General features: G+C 36.0%; 2 protein-coding genes across 3 annotated transcripts in view; one reads left to right on the top strand and one right to left on the bottom strand.

The window, feature by feature from the left end:
• LOC111047603 (transmembrane emp24 domain-containing protein bai) lies at positions 1-19,062 on the top strand. The gene is made up of 5 exons (XM_022333403.2): positions 1-706; positions 2,618-2,744; positions 10,746-10,816; positions 13,833-13,959; positions 18,762-19,062. The coding sequence occupies exons 1-5, from the start codon at positions 521-523 to the stop codon at positions 18,881-18,883; spliced, it is 633 nt and encodes a 210-aa protein (XP_022189095.1). The 5' UTR covers positions 1-520; the 3' UTR covers positions 18,884-19,062.
• Positions 19,063-21,229: 2,167 nt separating this feature from the next.
• LOC111047602 (PC-esterase domain-containing protein 1A) overlaps positions 21,230-23,695 on the bottom strand; it is a 37,812-nt gene continuing 35,346 nt past the window's right edge. For both annotated transcript variants that reach the window (XM_039426465.1, XM_039426464.1), the window contains one exon: positions 21,230-21,617. The gene's annotated coding sequence lies outside the window, so the exon portion shown is untranslated. The remainder of the gene's footprint in view (positions 21,618-23,695) is intronic.

The raw sequence follows: 23,695 nt of genomic DNA, 5'->3' as shown, positions 1-23,695 counted from the left end.
ATTGCATTCATATTATTTACACTGGTAAATAATTTATTCTTTCAGTAGTTTTTAAGGAAATTTCTCACCTACTTATATAAAGTATATTTTTATAATTTATTTTTATTCTTCACAACTGAGTCAGCAATACAAATTAATCGATTTGATTTGTCAATATGGGATACAATCGAGTATCGAAGTGAAGTTCCAACACAACAATGCTCAACGTTTGCATTTTTTGTGAATAAATTTTTCCGTCTGCTGCTGAATAGTTTATTATTCAATGCCGGAATAAATTAGTAAATATTATGTGTTGTAAAGGATTAGAAACATTTTTAGTGCTAGTTCAATGCTATACATAAATTGAAATATCGAGTTTGTTATAATACACTGTATCAGTGTGTGAACTTACAGAACTTTCACCGTTTTACCAATCTATCAATCAGATTAGAACAATATCAAGATTTTTATGTGTTTATCTTTCTAATTGTTTATTTATAACTTCTCCACGTCAGTTATAAATTATATTACATCAGCCGTAATGGAGACTTTAGTATACTGCTTGTATTTCATATTTTTAACCTCAATTTTTTCTAGTGTCAATAGCCTACGTTTTCATCTCAATCCAAATTCGGTGAAATGCATCAAAGAAGAAATAAGACAGAATGTACTCACTGTGGGTGAATTTGAGGTTACAGAAATTCATGGCCAAAAAGTGGATTATATTGTAAGTGTTGACTTTTTCTGTTTTACTTTTACCGTTCACATTTTTATCACAAACATCCAGCAATAAATTTGGAAATTTTTATGTTCTATCATTACCGGTAGGTAATTCAAACATCAAAACTACAATGTAAAAGAACAGGATTTTACAAAAAATCTTTATAAATAAATGCATTCATTTTTATTTTCAACGTATCCTACGTTACTCTAGTCAATAAGTTATGGTCAAATTCAGTTCTTATTATTACCTGACTGATTTGACAAGATACTTTACAAAGAGTATTTATAACAAGTTGAGTAGGGTAATACAGTAATAGCTTTACTTTTGATAGGATTGAGAATTAGTTAAAGGCTAGAGGATAGAAAAGTTAAAGGCTGGAATTACAGCTAGAGGAATCTAGTCTAGGAAAGGTTGTGATACTGCTATTGCAAGATAGTAATTCTAAAGATCAATATTGCTATACCTACAATATTCTTCTTTACGTAGTTTTCTGTGTTCAGTAGTTATACTGTGTTAATTTTCGCCGGAGCTGCTTAAGCGGATAGTGCATCCAAAGAATAATACCGTGTTGTTTGTTGTAACATAACAGAAAACACCTTAACGTAAAAAATAATTGTAAGTACTTTCTTATGCAGCATAAATCTCATCAATAAGGATAAGGTTTCATCTCTGTAAAGGTGGGTTTTTGTTTGTGCGTGATGATTCGAATAATACGTTTGGCAATTACGAGAATGTACACACTTTCACTGACTGCGAACTTATGAACACTCATTTGAGACAAAAGAAGGTCGACTAATCATTGAGCATAGACGAGAACCCACCTCACGAATTTCACAAAGATTGTAACAGAATATTCTTGTAGATTTTGACTTGGCCAATCACGAATGTATGTGGAGTGAAATTTGTTTTTGTATTCCTCAATAAATAACGTCACCAAGCCTATGCTTCGTTTTGCGGCTATTGAAAGTGTGAGTCTGCTTGCTAGAAAAGAGATGAATGGCTGCACATTGGAAAATGTATAACGAATATGTGCCACATACCATATTACTTTTTTCTAAACAGGAAAATATATCACCTTGTCTGCTGACATAAGTGTTCCACACTCCTAGGACAACACTCTAGCTAGGTGAATAGTTTTACCTATCATACAATTTTAGCAGTACTGCCCAATACTATAATTATTATAGAATTGCAACGATATGAGTATTTAGTATACAATGTGCTGAGTATTTAAATAGGACTACTTGAATGTTTAATTTTTAAAAATATTACAAGGATACTTGTTACTTTCTAAATCATTTTGTTCTTTATCAATATTGTGATTATACTTGAGTTAAGATAACTATAGTTTTTTCCTACAGTTACGTTGAAAAGTGGCCATTGCTGCACTGTTTACAGAACGCAAAGAATCACTTTTCCGCTCTAGTGCAGGAAAAATTTTTCTGCACTCCAGATTTGCAACATGGCAACGCAAAATACTTAGTAGGTTATATGGAGCAACAGTGCAGCAAAATCAAAATGAAGTTGGTAACAGTGACTGGGCTGCTATAGTGAGCAGAGGTGCAACGAAGCACAACGCGCAAATTATTAGTATTAGATATTATAACCAAGGATAACATTTTTATTCAATTTGACAATAAATTAAGGTTTTTTATCAATAATAAAATTACACAGAAACATTTGATGCATTTCAGGCAATTTTACCCATAATTACCCACTTTTTATATTCAATGGTAACTGTAGGAAAAACTTAATGTGAAATACGTGCGCAAAGTTCCTCTGCTGCACTCAAGAAGCCATTCCGCCCTCGCCTACGGCTCGGGCGTAAACGTTTCTTTCGGTGCAGCAAACTGTCACTTTGCGCACTAGTTGCACAAATAACTATTACTATCACTTTGAAAACTTTTTTTTCAGGTAACTGACAGTAAAGGACATATTTTAGCCCAGCACCAAGACATTGGTAAGGAGAGAGGAAAATTCACGTTTGTTACCGAAACTTACGACATGTTTGAAGTTTGCTTCACATCGCGTGTTCCACCTCGTAAGTAATCCATAGTTTTTTTTTTAGGGTAATGAGGCGGATGAATTAGTTTAAATACTTCACCACAGTCCACTGACTGGTGAATTGTCAGATTACTGTTTCATCCATGATGTTCCAAGGTGAAGTTTTATAACTTTGTTGTACAGGGTGTCTATAAAAGAACTCCGGGGTTTAAAAATTAATATTTTTTCAACTATAAAAGATAGCAAAATTTTATCAATTCCTTTGAAACAAGCAGCTCAAAGAGTTTTACTCATACCAATTGGGAATGTTTCTCTTAACAGTTGGCAGCGCTGCGGAGCGTTGACCTTGAAATGACGTAGCGGCTGCGGCAGGCAGTCAGTGTCGTCTGGACTGCCGCGCTATGGCGACGCCTCAACAAAAGGCTCAATGTGTTATTTGGCTCATAGAAACTAATTCTGTTGTTACTGTACAAAGAAACTTTCGACGTAGCTATGGTGTTGACCCGCCTACAAACAAAACAATTCGTCAGTGGTTAAGTGCCTTCAAGGAAACAGGAAGTGTTTTGAAGCAAAAGTCGCCGGGTAGGCCGCGTGTGTCTCAGAGAATGTGGACAGAATCCGAGCTTCATGCACTCGAAGCCCTAAGAAATCGTTAACAAGACGCAGTCTGGAGTTGGGGTTACCAAGATCAACAGTCCATAAGGTAATTCATAAAAGACTTCGTTTAACTGCCTACAAGATTCAACTTTTACACCATATCAAACCGGCAGACAAGGTTAAGAGATTCGACTTTTCTGTTTCCATGTTGGATAAAATTGATGAAGATAATGATTTTTTAAAAAGTGTGGTTTTTAGTGATGAAGCTACTTTTCATGTGAACGGAACTGTAAACAGGCATAATTGCAGAGTTTGGGGTTCAGAGCCGCCCCATGAGTTTATTGAGTACGAACGTGACACGCCCAAAGTGAATGTTTGGTGTGCTCTTATGCATGACAGAGTCATAGGACCCTTCATTTTTGACGAAAGGAATATCAATGGTGATGTCTATTGTGACATGTTAGAGGAGTATGTTAATCCTCAGTTGGATGACATTGAGGCGGAGAAAGGTTTAGTTCATTTCCAACAAGATGGGGCGCCGCCACACTTCAGTTTGCGTGTCCGTGAGTCACTGGACGCTCGTTTCGGCAACAGGTGGATTGGAAGGGAAGGACCTATTCCATGGCCACCAAGGAGCCCTGATATGACTCCGTTGGACTTTTTCTTCTGGGGGCATATCAAGAATCTTGTATATGCGGAGAAAATTCGAAATGTTCGCCATCTCAGGGAACGAATAGTGAATTGCGTGGCGTCCGTTCCCCCAGACATGCTCGCCAGGACATGGGAAGAGGTAGAATACCGTTTCGACGTGTGCCGTGCCACTCACGGAGCTCACATTGAATTTTACTAAGTTGTTAAAAAATCTTGAAAATATAGGCTTTCTAATCATGTATAAAACATGTATGTACGTTTTTTAGTTTATTAAAATATTTTGTCTTAAAACCCCGGAGTTCTTTTATAGACACCCTGTATTTCAGACACTGTACTTACTATAACTTACTTATCCTGGCGCTACAGCCCTATGTGGGCTTTGGCCTCCTCCACAATCCGCCTCCAAGCTTCTCTATCTCCTTCCTTTTCTTTCCATCCTCTCACTCCAATTACTCTCAAGTCTCTTTCCACATCCTGCATCCATCGTGCCCTAGGTCTCCCTCTTCTTCTCACAGCCTCCAACTTCTCATAGAGCATCGTTCTTGGAATTCTTTTCTCCGGCATTCTTACCACGTGTCCAAGCCAATCTATCCTCGCCTTGATAAAACGAAGAATATTTTTACCTTGCAGGATTTCTTCAATTTCAGCATTATTTCTGATCCTCCACGCACCATTCTTCTACACTATTCTCCTAACCAGCTTCCTCTCAAAGACCATCAGTGTTTTAGCATCTTCTTGTATTACTGTCCATGCTCCGCTACCATATCAAATCAAATCAAATTTATTTGTTTCCAGCATTTACAGTATAAACAATATATAAAAAGATATAATTGAAACAACACTCACATGGACACGCAGGTCTGTTTGTGAGTTGTTTGAGTTCGTAATTACATTATTTAAATTATTATAACTTGAGAGAAATTCCTGGAAATTAGATTTGGCTAGGTATACATTTGTATTGAAATGAAAAGAATAACTTAAATAAAGAAGTAAATTGAATTATGATATGTTAGATAATAGAAATTATTATTCAATCATAGAAATATTGTAGCACAACTACACACATACAACTCACACGTACAGGGAGGGGGAAGACAGCCACACATACACCATACACATACACACACACAAGCATTCTAAAATGGCTGTTAAATGCATTTTAATTCATTGGTTGATTACTGATGGAGGTAGAGAAGATGAAAATTGGAAGCTCATATGTGACAACCATTTCAGACACTGTGTTACTCGTAAATATTTGAAAAAAAACACTTAATTTTGTTGAAGTATTGAGGAATGCATTTCACTCCTGAAGAGGAGCTTCATCAGCTTGACACCAGGGGCGCTGGCTTTTATGGGTTGGACTGTGTGGCAAAAATGTGAGAAACTATTACATTTGATTTGAAGTTCATTTGGTCATTTATTAAATTCGATTTGTCATTTTTGAGGTGTTTAAAAATGTTGTATTCAAGTGTGTTGAGTCTCTGGCTTTTTTGAAGAATGTGCAGGATTACAATGTCTGTTTGTATTTTTTGTGAGTGTGTCCTGTGGCTATTAAATGTTCTGCATTTATGTGGATTCTGAATTTGAATTTAAGGCTTTTATGTGTTCATTGTATCTTATTTTGAAGCTACGACCGGTCTGTCCAGTATATATTTAATAGCCACAGGACGCACTTACAAAAACATACAAATCGACATTGCGACATTGAAATCCTACACATTCTTCAAAAAAGCCAGAGACTCAACACACTTGAGCAATACGATTTTTTTCAAACACCTCGAAAATGACAAATCCAATATAATAAATGATCAAATAAACTTCAAATTAAATGCAATATTTTCGCACATTTTGGCTACACAGTCCAAGCCATTAAAGCAAGCGCCCCTGGTGTCAGGCTGATGAAGCTCCTCTTCAGGAGTGAAATGCATTCCTCAATACTCCAAAAAAGTAAGTGTTTTTTTTTTCAAATATTTACGAGTAACACACTGTCTGAACTACAACTAAGTTATTATATAGTGTCTCGTCATGGAAAGAAACATTAATTTTAAGTTTTATTTTTGTTTACGGAAATGAAGCTATAGTGATGTACACTTTATAATAGCAGTGGCAGAAGAGAAAGATAAGAGAACATCGTTGCCGTTTCTCTGTCTCGCCACTGCCTTCGATATAGGATAGGTGATAGTATATCTTCATCTTCTCAGGTGGGGTCGGCGTTTCGGGTCAGTCTCTTCCAGGAGTCTCGGCTTTTTTGGAGTTAGTCGTCCCTTCTTTACAAGATCTTCTTTTTCAACTTCAAATTTCTATTCTCCTTTTCTTGTTTAGGCTTTATATTTTTTCTCATTAATTTTTATTATTGTATCTTATGTCATTGAATTCTAATTTATCCATTTATTATCAGAATGTTAGAGGACTTCGTACTAAAACTTCAAGTCTGTACGCATCGTTATTGGGCAGCAACTATGATCTGATAATTTTGACTGAAACATGGTTACATGATGGCATAAAAAGTTCTGAAATATTTGATGAACGATATGCTGTTTATCGAAGTGATAGGGGTAGTGGTGATGGTCTTCGGAGGGGAGGAGGAGTACTTGTCGCCGTTCAGAGATCGTTGCAATCTGAGCTCTGTGAGGAGCTCACAATAAGTGACATTAATAATAATTATGATTCCGTCGGAATAAAAATAAGATCTAATTCCACTCACTTCTTCATCAATGCTGTTTATTTATCGCCGACAATTTCAACAAATGTCTTTCTCAATTATTGTGACCACCTTGAATCACTCAATGGCCTAATCAACGGTAATTTCTTGGTTATCGGAGACTTTAATCTGCCTGAAATCTGCTCAAATGATTATGATTTTTTTGTGGGGACAATTAAGGCAAGAATGCTTCACAATTTTATGTCGTTCTATGATCTTGTTTCTCTAAATCCGGTAAAAAACGAACTGGGTAGGACTTTGGACCTGGTCCTTTGTAACTTTCCTGCCAAAGTCTTCCAAAGCGATGATCCCTTGCTTCCTGAAGACGGCCATCACCCGGCATTGTGTGTTGATGCTTCGTATTCTGTTCCGGAGGCAAATGAATCTCCGGGTGATCCATTTGAATCCCGGTATAATTATTCTAAAGGGGATTACTTCCAACTTTATTGTGAGCTGCGAGACTGTTGTTGGGACTCTGTGTTTGGCTGTACTGATGTCGACTCTGCAGTGGACGAGTTCTATAGTCTACTCTACAAATATTTGGATGAGTGTATTCCAAGGATCGTATTGAAGAAAAAAAAAATAAATATCCTCCTTGGTTTACTCCTGATATAATTTCTGATTTGAGGATTAAGAATAGATGTGCACGAAAAAGAAGAGTGTCCCCTTATCATGATAACCTTTTCAAAAGTTTACGAACATCCTTGAAGGCTAGAATATCTAAGTCTCATGAAAACTATTTGACATCGATTCAGTCAGGCTTAGATGGAAGTATGAAAAACTTTTGGAATTATGTAAATTCCAAAAGAAAAACGTCGTTTGTGGAGTCGACGATGTCGCTGAATGGGGAGTCCTACTGCGGTTCTGCGGTTGTGGATGGGTTCGCGAAGTATTTTGAGTCAGTGTATGAGGTTGATACACACGCCGCCCCTGATATGCATGAGAATGAGCTGGAGATGTCTGGGAGCTTGAGATTAGGTGTTGGTATTGATTCTGTCTCCTCTGACGAGATCCTGTCTGCTATTAGCAGCCTTAGATCTAGCTGTTCCGAGGGCCCTGACTTGATACCTACTTTTATTGTGAAGGGTTGTGCAGAGGTACTCCTTAGTCCATTGCAATTCATTTTCAATTTATCGATTAGGACTGGCCAATTCCCTTCTAAATGGAAGGTCGCTAGAATTACTCCTATCTTCAAGTCAGGTAAGAGAACTGATATAAGTAATTATAGGCCCATATCAATTTTAAATTGCTTTTCCAAAGTTTTTGAAAGAATTTTGCATGCAGTTATATACAGGCAGGTGAAGGGAGTAATTGCGGACGAGCAACATGGATTTCTGTCAGGCCGTTCTACGGTGACTAATCTAATGGAGTTCAGCAATGAGGTATCCAGAGTTCTTGACGGTGGAGGGCGGGTTGATGTTGTTTATACGGATCTCTCAAAGGCATTCGATTCAATCAATCACAGAATATTAGTTAAAAAACTAAAGTCGATTGGTTTCTGTACAAGCCTGGCAAATCTTGTTGAGAGCTATTTGAATTCAAGAGTGCAGTATGTTAGAGTACATAATTTCAAGTCTAGAACTTTCAACTGTACATCTGGGGTGCCTCAGGGTTCTAACCTTGGACCACTTCTCTTCCTTCTATTCATTAACGATCTCCCTGCTGTCTTTGATGGTTCATCCTGTCTGATGTATGCAGATGATGTGAAGCTGTACAAAGCGATTTTGAGCCCTGATGACTGCCTTAGCCTTCAAATGGATGTTGATAAACTAAGTGTATGGAGTATGAATAATGGCCTTAGAATAAATATAGCTAAATGCAAAACTTTATCATTTTCCGGCAGGTAGCTTCACACAGATGCATCTATAGTATTGATGGTATACCGTTGGAGGAGGTAGAGTCTTTTAAGGACCTGGGTGTGATTTACAGCTCTGATTTTACATTCAATAAACATATAGACCTTTTGTGTAGTAGGGCCAATCAGCAGATGGGGTTTATCCTGAGAACATGTTCACCTTTCAATGATGTCTCACCCATAATATTTCTGTATAAATCTCTTGTCCGAAGTATTCTTGAGTATGCGTCTGAAATTTGGAACCCTTATTGTAATGATCAAGTGCTACTTTTGGAGCGTTTACAAAATAAATTTTTAAGGTACATTCACTTCAGAAATTCAATTTCAATTGTCCGTTTGACTTTCCCTCTGACACTCTGAGAAATATGTTTCAATTGAAATCATTAAAAACAAGACGAGATGTTAAGTCTTTAATTTTTCTTCATAGCTTATTAAATAATAAAATAGATTCCCCATATTTGCTTTCATATGTAAATATTTATATATCTACCATATCACGTCGCTCCACTTTCTCTTTTTTTGTGCCCCGGTCCAGAACTGTGAGTCACTATAATTCTCCAGTCAACAGAATTCAAAGACTTTTCAACTGTTTCTCTGGGCAACTGGACATCTTCTGGTTCTCTCGTGAAAAATTTTATAGAATATTAAACAGTCTATTGTGAGATATCCTTGCTCAGTCGTGTTGTCGATTATTTGTTGCTGTATATAGGTGTGTATCTATTGCACTATGTTCTCGTACATATTACTCATTCTGTTGCTTCATTGGCAGGTACCAGTCCTCTGACATTCATTTGTTAGTTTTATCCATTCTTTGTAACATTTTTATTTTAATTTTAGAACCTTTTCATTTCTATATTCCGTTTTATAATTATTTTATTGTATACATCTATTTTTCTTTCCTTCTCTTGTATTTCTATAGTTTTTTTTCTTTTAACAATATTGCAATTGAAAGTTACTTTGTTCATTTTTTTTTTCATTGTATTGTTGTATTTCACGTATTGTATCTTGTATTGTTGTATTTGTGAAGGAGACACATTAGGGGTGACCTGTTGTCTCCATAAATAAATAAATAAATAAATCTTGGGCGATACAATTTTCCCATTTCATTCTAGGTCTTACCCTCTTTCTAGTGCCTTTTACGGGTTCAAATCCCGGCCCGGGCATGCTATTTTTGGGTCACTTTCGTGTTTCGGATGGAAACATTCAACAGTCGTTAGGTCATGTCAGAGGCCCTTAAATTGATCAGGTGTGGTCTGAAAATTCGAACACCAGACCTGAGCAAGCCAGGTCACTCGATATTATATATATATATATATATATATATATATATATAAAAGCGAAATGGCACTCACTCACTCACTGACTGACTGACTCACTCGCAGAACTAAAAATCTACCGGACCAAAAACGTTCAAATTTGGTAGGTATGTTCAGTTGACCCTTTAGAGGCGCACTAAGAAATCTTTTGGCAATATTTTAACTCTAAGGGTGGTTTTTAAGGGTTTAAAGGTCGTCTTTTAGCATGTATATTCTTCTTATTCTCTTAATTATAATTGAAAAAAGGCCATACCATATGTTAATATGGAACTATAATCTAGAGAGAGTACCTCTTCGTAACAGTTGATAACAGGTAACTAAATTAATAATTTTGCCAGGTTGTGTTGACTTTGTTAGGTTGGCACCAAGTTGAAGATTGAAATGCACTTATCGCGGAAAAATTGATTGGGCACTGCTACTTCAATCGGAGCTATTCCTGGGAATATTATATTACTAGCCGTCAGGCTCGCTTCGCTCGCCATATCCGTTTAGCCAAACGTTTAGTCTGGACGCCCGACTGGATCGTCCCAACATATGATAAAATGCTCAAATGAAAAATGCAGGCGAGCGAAGCGTGTCTGCTGATCTCATTCTTGGAGGATCCAGTCGGGGGTCCAGGGGGCGGACCCCCCTGGCTAGACGGATATGGCGAGCGAAGCGAGCCTGACGGCTAGTTATCAATATTTTTGGAAAGAAATTTAGATCTCATGAAAAGCTAATATCATTGTATGGTTGGGAACTAAACTAATAATCAGCTCTAATTCAGTCCTATTCACTAGAATTGATTATTTCAAGAGTAATGTTGATCCTTCTGTTGTTTGTAAAAGAAAAATGCATTCGGCTCCTCCGAGCTATCTATGATTTTTTAGTTCAAAAATTGCTGATTTTGAAAACATTTAAGTCTTATTTCTATTTCAGATGTGAGAGGTGAAATGCACGAGGTCTACTTGGTAATCAAACGAGGTGTAGCGGCTAAAAGTTACGAAGGAGTAAGTTGATTCATTCTTCTTTCTCTTGTTTGAGAAAAAAAAACATTTTTTAATTCATTACATTTTAACATTTACCTCAATATTTTATAGTGTTTATTTACTAATTTCAAATCGACTTCAATTTGTTACTTCTTTGGAAATAACAATGTTACTGTAGTACCAACCTACAGTTACATTTTATTTGTTAAGTTAATCGATAGTAAAGTAAATTCGTATGGCTTTTGTTGGTAGGGAGTCCCTTGCGGGAAGGTTCCCACCGCCTGAATATATAATTTAAGCCGTCAAGGCCTTACGACTGTCATACTTCAGCCGGGACCGACAGTTTAACGTGCCCATCCGATAACACGGGAGTGATCTGGTTAAAAAACTTTTGGTTATGAGAGGGATTGAACCCGGGATCTCTGTGCTGCTACACAAGCACTATATCCACTAGACCACGGATCACTCCAGTTAATCGATTTTTCTTTTCCTTGTTTGAGAAAAAAGCATTTTTTTAATTCAATACATTTTAACATTTACCTCAATATTTCATAGTGTTTATTTACTAATTTCAAATCGCCTTCAATTTGTTACTTCCTTGGACATAACAATGTTACTGTAGTACCAACCTAAAGTTATATTTTAGTTAATAATAGTGGATAACTCAGAGTGCTTGCATAGCAACCTAGAGATCTCCGGTTCAAACCCGCTCAACACCAAAATTTTTTGAACAGGTCACTTACGTGTTATCGGATGAGCACGTTAAACTATCGGTTCCGACTGAACTATGACAGTCGTAAGACCCATTGACGGCTTCAATGATATATTTAGGCAAGGTGGCACTTTCGTCTGGAACTCCCCACCAATAAAAGCCATACGAGTAACATTATTAGTTCCTTGTTTGGGGAGAAAAGCAGTTGAAAAGATTCGTTACATTTACCTTAATATTTTGTAGTGTTTATTTACAAATTTAAATTCTCCATCAAGTTGTAACTTGAGAGTTTATTGTATGTAATGATTCTATTATATTCGGTTTTTAATCAAATCAAATTCAAAATTTCTAGTTTATTTCTGGACTGGAAAGTGGACTCAAATCGATTCAAGTGGATAGCATAACCTATCATTTTAATTCATTCATAACTTTTTTTTGTGTAGTTGAGAAGTTGATATTGTGGTAATTATTCATATTGAAATTGTCAAAAAACCACTGATTTATCGATAGTTAGAAAGACCGGTTTCGGTTATTACACCATTGTCAATCTCTGATAAACTGTTGATCAGTTTATCAGAGATTGACAATGGTGTAATAACCGAAACCGGTCTTTCTAATTATCAATAAATCAGTGGTTTTTTGACAATTTCTTAGTCTTTTTCATTCAATCATTCATAACTCTACCTTCATTGTATTATCATTCATCTCATAATCATCACCTAGGCTTAAAATACTCGAGAAAGTCGCCTTTGTAAAATAATAAAAAAAAACTTCCTTGGAATTAACAATGTTACTGTAGTACCAAACCAAAGTTACATTATTTGAGATAAATGATGTGTATTTTCTTGTAACGTTTTACCATGGAGTAGAAGTAGAATGAATATGCCAACGCACGTCAAAACCGGTACAGTTATAAAAAAACATTCTTCTATGCTTATGAATCTAGTGTAAATTGGATAATAGTCACTATATATTATATTGAATGTATATTGAGTGTATATTGAATGTATAATGGTATATTAAATGTTACTTTATGGGTAGAGAAATTTAGGGCCGGTTTCCGAGCTCGGGATTTAGCCAAGTCCTAGACTTTAAACAGCTGGAGTCAGAAAATTGGTTTTCCAAAACGGGGCGTAGTCGCAGTCATTGTCATAGTCACGTTTGAATTAAATTTCGCAAAACTAGAAAATTGAACACAAAATAAAATAAAGAGAAAATAGTGTAAAGTTCCAGCTACTTTCAATTATTTAGGAATGTCTAATTTCGTCAAGGAAAAACGTTTCCAATTATAGAAATGAGAAAATAAAAACTACGGCTACTGTTATAAAAGCTGCGACTACGCCCCGTTTTGGAAAGCCAATTTTCTGACTCCAGCTGTTTAAAGTCTAGGACTTGGCTAAATCCCGAGCTCGGAAACCGGCCCTAGGTGAACAATATCGGAGCTCTTACAAGCGTTCACTTGAAATTTGAAGAGTCAAGTTAGGTAGGCCTACCTGCAATCTCAAACGTCTAAAGGCGCAATTCCTTAGAGGCGTCTCGAGACGCTTGGCTCCAAGAGTGCGTGGTAGGAGTCGGCCATATTGGATTGATCCCCCATAAGATCAATGTAATCTCAACGCCGCGTCTCGACAAGCCTCTAAGGAATTGCACCTTAAGGCTCTATTCACACAGAAGTGGCACGCGTATTATCCACGTCACTCCTATAGAAACATATGGTCCAATGCAAACAGAAGAGACGTGGCGTCATATAGGAGTAAAAAAGAGAGGAGCCATAAGCCACTCCTGTGTGAATTGGGTCTGAAGAGAATAGTGTTGTTCATTTTCTCTTTCTGATGCAAGTTCTCACAAATCCAAGTGCATTTCAAGTTCAAAATTTCAGTTTCAAATGCAGTATACTTTCAGTATAAGGTTAATAAATTTCATTCATGAAAATCATACGTTATTAAATCATCTCAATTAAATCTAGGACAATACTTTATCATTTTGTTTATATAGGATGTTTTATTCAACAGTACGGTTGGGGCTTAGTGAGTTCAATGTTTCTTCTTGAACCTAAAATTGGCAACTTCGACAATGGAAGAACTTATAAAATTTTGCATTTTTTCAAATAGAATATGAAGATTGATACGAGAAATTTCTTGAAATGTAGCCTACCGGGTTTATTGAAAAAACTGTGTGTAATTAAAATTAAAATTTTGGTATGTTTGTGTTTAAAATGAAATATGCTTCTCAATTTCAAGGCACGTATTCAACTTATCTTTACCTATAATGATTTTGAATCGATGTTATACTCTTTACTAATAATGATTTTTTATTGATTATTAGCTTGGCGAAGCAGCAAAATTGAAGCCTATGGAGGTTGAACTGAAAAAGCTGGAGGATCTGTCAGAGTCTATCGTTCAGGATTTCGTACAGATGAGAGAAAGAGAAATAGAGATGCGTGATACTAATGGTGAGAATTATTACTAATTTCAAACAATTTATTATATTCTTAATTTTTGAATTCCTTAAATTGTTCTATCTATCTTGGAGCATCAATAATTTAATCATAATTTTCAAAATTATTACTCACACAACTTTCCTTGCCGTTATGAAAATTGATCACCTGACGCTAGTGTTCACGCGCATCTCAAGTCTACTATTCTAAGATCTGAGCCAGCTGGTGATAGAACTATAACGCTGGAGACACCCGAGGTCTGCTATCTCTTCATAGTGAAAGATTTAATTGAATCAACAGTTGCCAACAGTTTGCAATTGAATAATCACATTTTCTTGAATTTCGAGCTTATTTCCATTTTTAGGTGAAAATGTTACTAAACATTAATTGTAGAGATTTTCATGCTCAATCGTTTCCACTTGAATTTTTTTGTTTAAATTGTATCTGAAGACTGATAATTGGGAATCTAAAATCAAAATTTGCATAGATGGGGCAAAGCTCCTGACATTTTTACAGATATGGGACTTGTGGCAGTTGATAGAGCTTATTAATGACTATTATAGGTATGAATTTGATCAAAATCGGTGCAGCCGTTTTCGAGAAACTCGCGAAAAACCCTGTTTTTGACAACATTATCGCCATTTTAGCCGCCATCTTGAATTGCATTTGATTGAAATAGTTCGTGTCGGATACTTATAGTGTAAGGACCTTAAGTTCCAAATTTCAAGTCATTCTGTTGATTGGGAGACGAGATATCGTGTACACAGACGCACATACACTCATACACACACACACACACACACATACACACATACACACACATACAGACCAATACCCAAAGACCACTTTTCTGGACTCAGGGGACCTTGAAACGTATAGAAATTTAGAAATTAGGGTACCTTAATTTTTTTCGGAAAGCAATACTTCCCTTACCTATGGTAATAGGGCAAGAAAAGTAATAAGAAATTGCTCGCTTAATATAATAGGATTATTACGAAAATCACATTTTACTTGTTAACGTTTACATTTCATAATCGTAATAACATTTAAATCAAAATGCTGCACATTATCTAGATATAAAAATACGTTTTATTTCTTCATGGACTCAAGTAAGACCTTTGAATCGTTTAGGGTCTTTCCGGTGGAAACATAGTGTTGCGGCGAAGCGTGTTGAATGTAATTAGTGTATTTAAATGGTGGCGTACATAGTTCTCCACTATTCGCCATTAGAGTGCGCCACCATTGGATTACATCCTAGAGAAAAGATAGCATGAGAAGATATCCCATACTGTATGTAGTTTATGTTCTAATTTTCAATCAGATTTTTTTAATGTAAGTCGACTACTGTCGATCATTACTGTTTTGGCCGGGTGACAGTGTAAGAACGGCACAGTATGAGAGACTACCAGCTTCACGAAATAGAACTACTATAGTGAGGTCCACGTTATAATGGAAGTGGAGAAAGATAAGAGAAAAACGTTGCCAAGTATCTACATTTTTCCACTGACTGTACACAGCTGTTACTCAATTCATTCCATTAAATTTGGTCTAATAATAGTTCTCATTTCCTTGATAAAATAATCAATTTCATGTCAAATTAATTGAATTCATCAATAGAATATATTTTTTTCATAATTTGATTAAAAAATTTGCTTTCATAACTGAGATCATATTTTTATTTTTATACAAACCTGAAATGGCGGCCAATTTGAAAAGCTGTGATACACCAATCTAAATTTCAAAACAACTGAAATTAAGTTATTTGATAGGTATTCCATTACAATTTCATTTGAAAAAGATAGAAAAATAGAAATCCTATTTATAATAAGTAATTTCAATGGAAATAATTCTGAAATAACCTTTCAATATTATTTATACCGTTACGAGTTGGTCTAACCTATACGTGTGGGCTAACTGAAGCATGGATGAAGTCTAGGATGTTTAGTTATTAACTTTTAAAATGTCATTTCAGGTATTTTAATTTGTGTTTGTCATACAGTAATATCTAAAAATTATTTCATTCATTCAAAAATACATTTTAAATCAATTATACAACTTGTGTAATGAAGTATTTTGGTAGAATGGAGAAAAAAATGGCGACTGAGAACTGTTTGTCTACTTTTGTACAGTCACTGTCGAAAGTAAAAATAAAATATTCTGGCAATTTGACAACATTGTAAAGCTAGAGAGAGATAGCACTATCTGTTTTGTTGTATGATAGAAAATGACAGCAACAATATTGTCAATCGTACACTGCCATTATAACGTGGACCTCACTATAGGACTATCAACTTGAGTTAACAGTGAAATTTGCAACATAATGGTCCTCTACCATGGGATATCTTCTTATGTATATTTTCTCTATGATTACATGCAACACTCTCAAATTGGTTTTTACCTCCGAAGCTTCACTATACAGCCTGATAAAAGCTGGATTTTTCAATTCCCGAAATTCATCTGAAAGAACAAATTGCTTTGAGAAAGAAGCAATCTATTATTGATGTATTCATAGTTTAAGCAAAATGCGGTTGCTGACAGTAAGGGCCAAGCCACACGAAGCGTTTTTTCAGGAGTTTTCAATCGAGTCGGCAGGGCAGGAATCTCTTCGATTAACTGATTCCCATACGCCATCCTAATCAGCCAATCGGAGAGCTTCTTGCCCTTCCGACTCGTCTGGAAAAACGCTTGTGTTGACGTTTGGGGATCAGCTGATAATCAGCCAATCGGAGAGCTTCCTGCTCTGCCGACTCGACTGAAAACGCTTCATTTGGCTTGGCCCCATGTCCCTGCCCACTCATCTGAAAAACCGCTTTATGTAGCTTGGCCTTAAATTTGCGTTGCAGAATCGATCAGAAATTGCTTGAGGACAAAGTTAGTAGACAGAAGGTTGGTCACTCATCTATAGTATTCAAATTGACATGCAATTGGAGTGGGGGAACTGCAGCCGTGACGTAGGCTGTAGTACAGAGTAGGCAGAATATCGCATTCTTGAAAATCATACGGTGACCTATAGTCAAATTATAAAACACAAATAATATTTGAACATATTATGTACTGACATGCAAGCTTTCTGTTTCTGCTTTACAATAATAAATTATCAAAACATTTTGATTATACTAGTAGTTCTGTGAACAGTAGACCTCACGCAGTGTTCTCATCTACAAGTACCTGATTGAAACTATAAACCTTATGGAAATACAGCAATAGACTGGCTTCTCCACACATCTGTGTAATCACTTGTCAGCTGATTTATGATGAATAATTTTCTAGTCTGATTTTTACTCTAATATCGACTTGAATCTTAGACCTCACTTCGCTCGGTCAATAAGCATTTTGCCATTTAAAAGCAAAAACCCCACCTCCTAACCTACCCTTTCAAACCCTTTAGGTTTCTTCATCTTCTAGGTCGTGTTTATATTTTGTAGTTTGGCTATACAACAGCTTGTGAATTTTGGGGATGAGATATTTTGATTCTCATGGAACATGTGCTCGATACCAGCCAGCATTATAGAATTATTCATCATAAATGAGCTTTTAGTGGACTATAATACTACCCGTTCAAAAACATAGAATATCTTGAAAATGTATCTTTCCATCAACGTTGTAGACAGTTGCAGCCAGACCTGATAACAGCGCTCACACTCACATTCCGGGACGACACGTCACGGTACGATAGGACAGACAGCTCTATGTTTAGTTAGGATTTTTTCTAGACATTTTAAATTGATAAATTATTTATTAATTTTTGAGAAAACATAACAACAGGTCAATGTAACTTACTGAGCGCGAGGTCTACTGTTCACAGAACTACTAGTATTATTCATACAAGTTGAATGAAATTTAAAAAAATTAACAACATAATTAGAATCAGTGATTCATTCGCTATAAGTACGGAGAATTTTAAAGTTCTAGGTCAATCTTAAACGATGATGTATTTGAAGATACAGTGGATAAACTGTATGCTCAGTTTGGTTACTTTGTCACTTTTTTACTACACATGACGTCACGATGGCGTTCCCCCCACCACTCTGAATCTTACTGTGAGTGTTCAACCATAGAGAAACAATACCTTAAGTAGATATCCCATGGTATAGGGCGTTTATGTCGCAACTTTTACTGTTCTCAAGCATGTAATTCTTTACCGTGAAGCTGTGTGACACTGGTAGTCTCTCATATTGTGCCGTTCATACACTCTCACCCCAACATAACAGAAAAATTCGACAATAATCAACAGTAATCGGCTTGAGATAACAGTAAAAGTTGCGACATAAACGCCCTATACCATGGGATATCTACTTACGCTATTGTTATTATGTCGTAACTTTTACTGTTATCTCAAGCCGATAGTCCACATAGTTTTTACCCTTGAAGCTGTGTGACACTGGTAGTCTCTCATATTGTGCCGTTCATACACTCTCACCCCAACAAAACAGAAAAATTCGACAACAATCAACAGTAATCGGCTTGAGATAACAGTAAAAGTTGCGACATAAACGCCCTATACCATGGGATATCTACTTACGCTATTGTTATTATGTCGTAACTTTTACTGTTATCTCAAGCCGATAGTCCACATAGTTTTTACCCTTGAAGCTGTGTGACACTGGTAGTCTCTCATATTGTGCCGTTCATACACTCTCACCCCAACAAAACAGAAAAATTCGACAACAATCAACAGTAATCGGCTTGAGATAACAGTAAAAGTTGCGACATAAACGCCCTATACACTTTCTGTCTACTAACGGTGGCTTGAGGAAGGATTGGTGTATTGTTTGATTTTGCGAAATGTGGTTTCTGACGCGAATTTCGTGTTTCAGAATCGACGAACAACAGAGTGCTCTACTTCAGCATTTTCAGCATGTGTTGTCTGCTCGGCCTCGCCACGTGGCAGGTGCTCTACTTGCGGCGATTCTTCAAAGCTAAGAAACTCATCGAATAGAAACACTCGAGTGAATGAGCGAAAGAGAGGTGGTTCAATTCTTACTACTTGTGTATATAATTTTTTCGTAGTGATGTTTGATTGTGGAAATAAGTTTGTTTTTGTAATTTCAAATAACTATCACTTCTGACTTTGTATTGTTGGTTGGCTTCTCGAATAAAATGTTTCAGAATAAATTATTGTCGAGGTTGTTGTTATTTTGTGATTATCACCTGAAAGATCTATGTATAGTGAGGTCCACCATATAATGATAGTGTTTAGTTAGCAATGGTATTGCTATCCTTGTCTATCATCCAACAAGATTTTATGTTTCAGTGGATTACTCACTCTGTATTGTAGCGGAACGTCTCATATTTTAGCACGACACTTGTTAGGTCAACCTCTATCATTAGCCCAAATTTCAACCAAATCTGGGAGATTTACATTTTTCATGAAATCCATGAATGAAAAAACATCATGAATTTTTGCAAAAATGTTCAAAAAATTAAAATTGTTCAAACTCTCAGGAATGATAGTACTTAACGAGAGAAACAATAATATGTCATCACATTGGCGAAATTCACTCCTGAACTGTTTTTCTTGTTTCGAATAATCAATTATATTTAACTTGTCATGAAATAGTTATTTGTGCAACTAGTGCGCAAAGTGACAGTTTGCTGCACCAAAAGAAACGTTTACGCCCGAGCCGTAGGCGAGGGCGGAATGGTTTCTTGAGTGCAGCAAACGAACTTTGCGCACGTATTTCACATTAAATTTTTCCTACAGTTACCATTGAATATGAAAAGTGGGTAATTATGGGTAAAATTCCCTGAAATCCATCAAATGTTTCTCTGTGTGATTTTATTATTAATAAAAACCTTTATTTATTTAAAATTGAATGATAATAATTGAATTATAATGATTAGTAATTCAATTGAAAATTTATCTGACTGCTTGAAGAGGGTTTATCTTATGTAAGCATTGAAATGACTATAATCAAGGCACATAATAGCAAGGCTACGCTGTTCTCCACTGCTATTATAACGTGGGCCTCACTATGAGTGCAGTTACCAACTTAATTTTGATTTTCCTGCACTGGTGCTCCATTAACCTACTAACTATTTTGCGTTGTCATGCTGCAAATCTGGAGTACGCAAAGTACTCACTTTGCGCACTAGTGCGGAAAAGTGATTCTTTGCGGCCTGAAATCAGTGCAGAAATGGTCACTTTTCAAGGTATCTGTAGGAAAATGTATTTTTCCATTCTTTAATAATAAATTTGCATTATTGAGATTAAATATTTTTTATATTTTTACATTGTTAATAAACGACCAGGATAAGTTGCGGAGCTAGAAAATGATAGCGTTGTTTGCTTTGTCGAATGATAGACAAGAATAGCAACACCAATGTTAATCAAAATACTTCCATTATGACTTGGACCTCACTATAGACCACGGTCACTTAGATTCCCTCAGTGAACGTATGAGATATGTTCACTGTACCCAACATATTCACTGAGACTGCTATGAGATAACCCAACTAAACGTCATCACACACCAACGTAGCGTAGTCTACGTCTTCGAAAACGTAGCCGTCGTAACTCCCAAATCTACACAAAGAGAAAATATAGCACAAGAGATATCCCATGATTTTGTAGAATTCATTCAAAGTTTGGAAGTTTTGTATCAAATTATGGTGTTGTGTGTCAAGTTGAGATGATACTGTATCGTTCTGTGTTGATACTGTATCATGTGTGGTGATACTGTATCATTTTGTGGTGATACTGTATCATTTTGTGGTGATACTGCATCATTTTGTGGTGATACTGTATAATTTTGTGTTGATACTGTATCATTTTGTGGGGATACTGTATCCTTTGTGGTGATACTGTATCATTTTGTGGTGATACAATAGATAAAATACAGCACAAGAAGATATCTCATGGTATAGGGCCGTACATGTTCCAATTTTCAATGTTAACTCAAGCCGATAGACCTAGTAGTTGTTTTTCGTGAAGCTGTGTGACACTGGTAGTCTCTCATACTGTGCCGTTTTCACACTCTCACCCGGCCATAACAGTAATAATAGACAGTAGTCAACAGAAATCGGCTTGAGTTAACAAGAAATCGGCTTGACATTTGGAACATAAACGACCTATACCATGGGATATCATTTTCTCTATGGTCATACTCAGCATAGAAACGTTTCATACTTTAAGAGAAAAAGCAGTTATTTCATTAATTATTACAATTTTTTAACTTCTAACTTGGCCAAAAGCCAATGTTCCTTGTAAGGATATCACTTAGCTCGATGTCAGCAAAGTATCAAGTTTTCAAATGAGAGGCTTTTAACACAAACAAAATCCAAATCAATAGTATCACTTAATTTATTTATAAAGAAAATCACAATCTTGACTAATTCAAAATCACAGAAATAAAAATTCACAGTCTGGTGATTAGTTATATGGACCTTGAAAACTTAACGTTCCTTTTCTTTGCGCAGTCGCAGAAGAATTCAAAATTTGCGCAGTGTAAAGAATGCAACAATTCGCGCAGTGTAAAAAATGCAACATGAAAAAGTTGTAAATTCTTTCAATTGAAGTGTGGGTACAGTATATTATTCTTTGATAACATTACCCTAAAATTATAAAAGTCAAGTATAGCTATTGCTAGATATTCATGAATGATTTGGTTCACGAATTGCCTTGTCGGTATAACAGTCCAGTCGCTGGTTCACATTTCTTCATGCCACCTTACCTGGAAATAATATAAAGCTGCGTTTACACCAAAGTTATCAACAAAATGTTTATTTTTCCGTCCTTATAGATTCTATTAGATTGAACATAACTTATCATACACATGATGAACATATGTGTTTGTCAAGTTCCGTTCAATCTAATAGAATCTATAAGGACGGAAAAATAAACATTTTGTTAATAACTTTGGTATAAACGCAGGTTAATTCTATTAAAATATGTCTAATTAAAATCCAAACTGTTCTAAAAAAATAAAGTTGTTACTATTATGACTTCTACAGTACATCCACTTATAAACGTACGCATCATAATAGAAAATTGCTAGTTCAATAGTTGAAAGCTTACTTCCGAATATCAGAGACAAATAATAATTAAATATTTTTACTCTATTTTAATGGGCCTACAACCAGTGAGGTAGCAAGAATAATGAATGAATCCTGGAGAAGAGGATTCAAGCACTGCAAATGATTATGAGATATTGAATTCTTGAGGTGCGTACAGACGACTTATGCGCCACGAACACGCGCATTTCACTTTCTATCAGATGATTTTATTCTTATTTCTGTATTTATACAGAAACATTGAGGCTAAGATTATACTAGGATGCTGGCATCATACTTTGAGTCAAAAATGACGTGATTTGTGTTGGGATGCTAGCCTCTCGGACTGCTATTTTATTTCAATTTTTGTCAGTTTAATTCTGACATAATGTGTTGAACATAACACAATTCCTGATGTTGCCTGAGTCGTCAATATGGCCCGGACTAATGAAGATATGTTGCAGCAGATGTTAGTAATTAAGAAAATAAAGTGTCGTGCAAAAAGAAGGTTTAGGTCCTTTGCACACTGGGCCACCATGGAAGCGCTTCCACGGAAGCGCCACCATCAAAATTTGATAGCATTGCACACTAGAGCCACCACCACGCAGCCATCACTTGACTCATCACTCCAGTTCACTAGTTAACTCATGATCAGTCGAAGAATGGACGTGCAAGAAGCAGGACTATTGACATATGTTGAATAATATAATGATTAATGCTCAAGAAATGTGCTTATATAACTTACCAAAATCATTTTGTTCATTTTCTGTGAGGTTATATTTTTCAATAAAAAGATTTGCCAGCTCCATCCAAGAATTTGTCTTCATATCCCGGTCTGCATATAATTTTGAAGACATGTCCCATATATAGCTGGTCTCCTTTCAACTTCAATAATGAACCTTTCTGTATCAAATTGTTCACTATTCATTATGACGACTTCAACAGACAACTGTCTGTACTTGATTTGAATTGAAACTGAACTGGAGATGATTTTTTGGTGGCTGTAGTATGCAATGACAGATAATACTCAATGGTATGACGTGGTGGCGCGACAGTCTGGTGGCGACACAAAATCGGCGGCTCGAGCCACCACATTCCTGGAAGCTCGGCTGGTGGCTCTAGTGTGCAGTGACAGATAAGAGACAATGCTACCACGTGGTGGCGCTTCCATGGTGGCCCGAAGGGCCTTAGTGTAGACCCCTTTTCAGCTGCTCGTCGTGATAAAAGCCTGTATTTTACAGTGTTTGATAAACTTTACAATAGCAGGGTGGCCACAAATTTTAAAATGAAAAATTCATGAGTAATTCCCAGAGTGAAATTTCAAATTTTCCAGGTAGATTATCCGCGGTATTTGAGAAACAAGATACATTCGTGAAGAATTTATTATGAAATCTTTAGTTTGATCTTTCATGACGAACTGCGAATTTAAGTTTCTAAACTTATTGATAATTTTTGACACTACAGTCTATTTTTGTGAGGAATTAGTAACTACGTTTTTTTAACTACTTATGTGTGTGGAGTGCTTTCGGACAGGGTCCATTTTCAATACTCAGTGAGTGGTTTAAAAACGAAAATTTTTTCACAACAATAGACTACAGTGTGAAAGTTATCAATACATTTGAACATTTATTATGTATTCTCAGTCATACTTTAACTAATAAAGCCATATTTATATGTATGTACAGTACCATAGCCGATTCCGGCTGTTGGAGACACTTCAAACGTTGACGTAAGTCAACGCTTGAGGATTAGTAGTCGT

Source organism: Nilaparvata lugens, chromosome 4 (assembly GCF_014356525.2).
Source record: "Nilaparvata lugens isolate BPH chromosome 4, ASM1435652v1, whole genome shotgun sequence".
Classification (NCBI taxonomy): Eukaryota; Metazoa; Arthropoda; class Insecta; order Hemiptera; family Delphacidae; genus Nilaparvata; species Nilaparvata lugens.
The sequence above is the reverse complement of the archived record's forward strand: the minus strand, read 5'-3'. Positions and strand labels throughout refer to the sequence as shown.

What these genes read in the sequence shown, in the direction of transcription:
- LOC111047603 (XM_022333403.2), top strand. Translation starts at nt 521, where the DNA reads ATGGAGACTTTAGTATACTGCTTGTATTTCATATTTTTAACCTCAATT. An exon ending in GCCAAAAAGTGGATTATATT is followed by an intron (nt 707 to 2,617) that starts GTAAGTGTTGAC and finishes CTTTTTTTTCAG; the next exon opens with GTAACTGACAGTAAAGGACA. An exon ending in CACATCGCGTGTTCCACCTC is followed by an intron (nt 2,745 to 10,745) that starts GTAAGTAATCCA and finishes TTTCTATTTCAG; the next exon opens with ATGTGAGAGGTGAAATGCAC.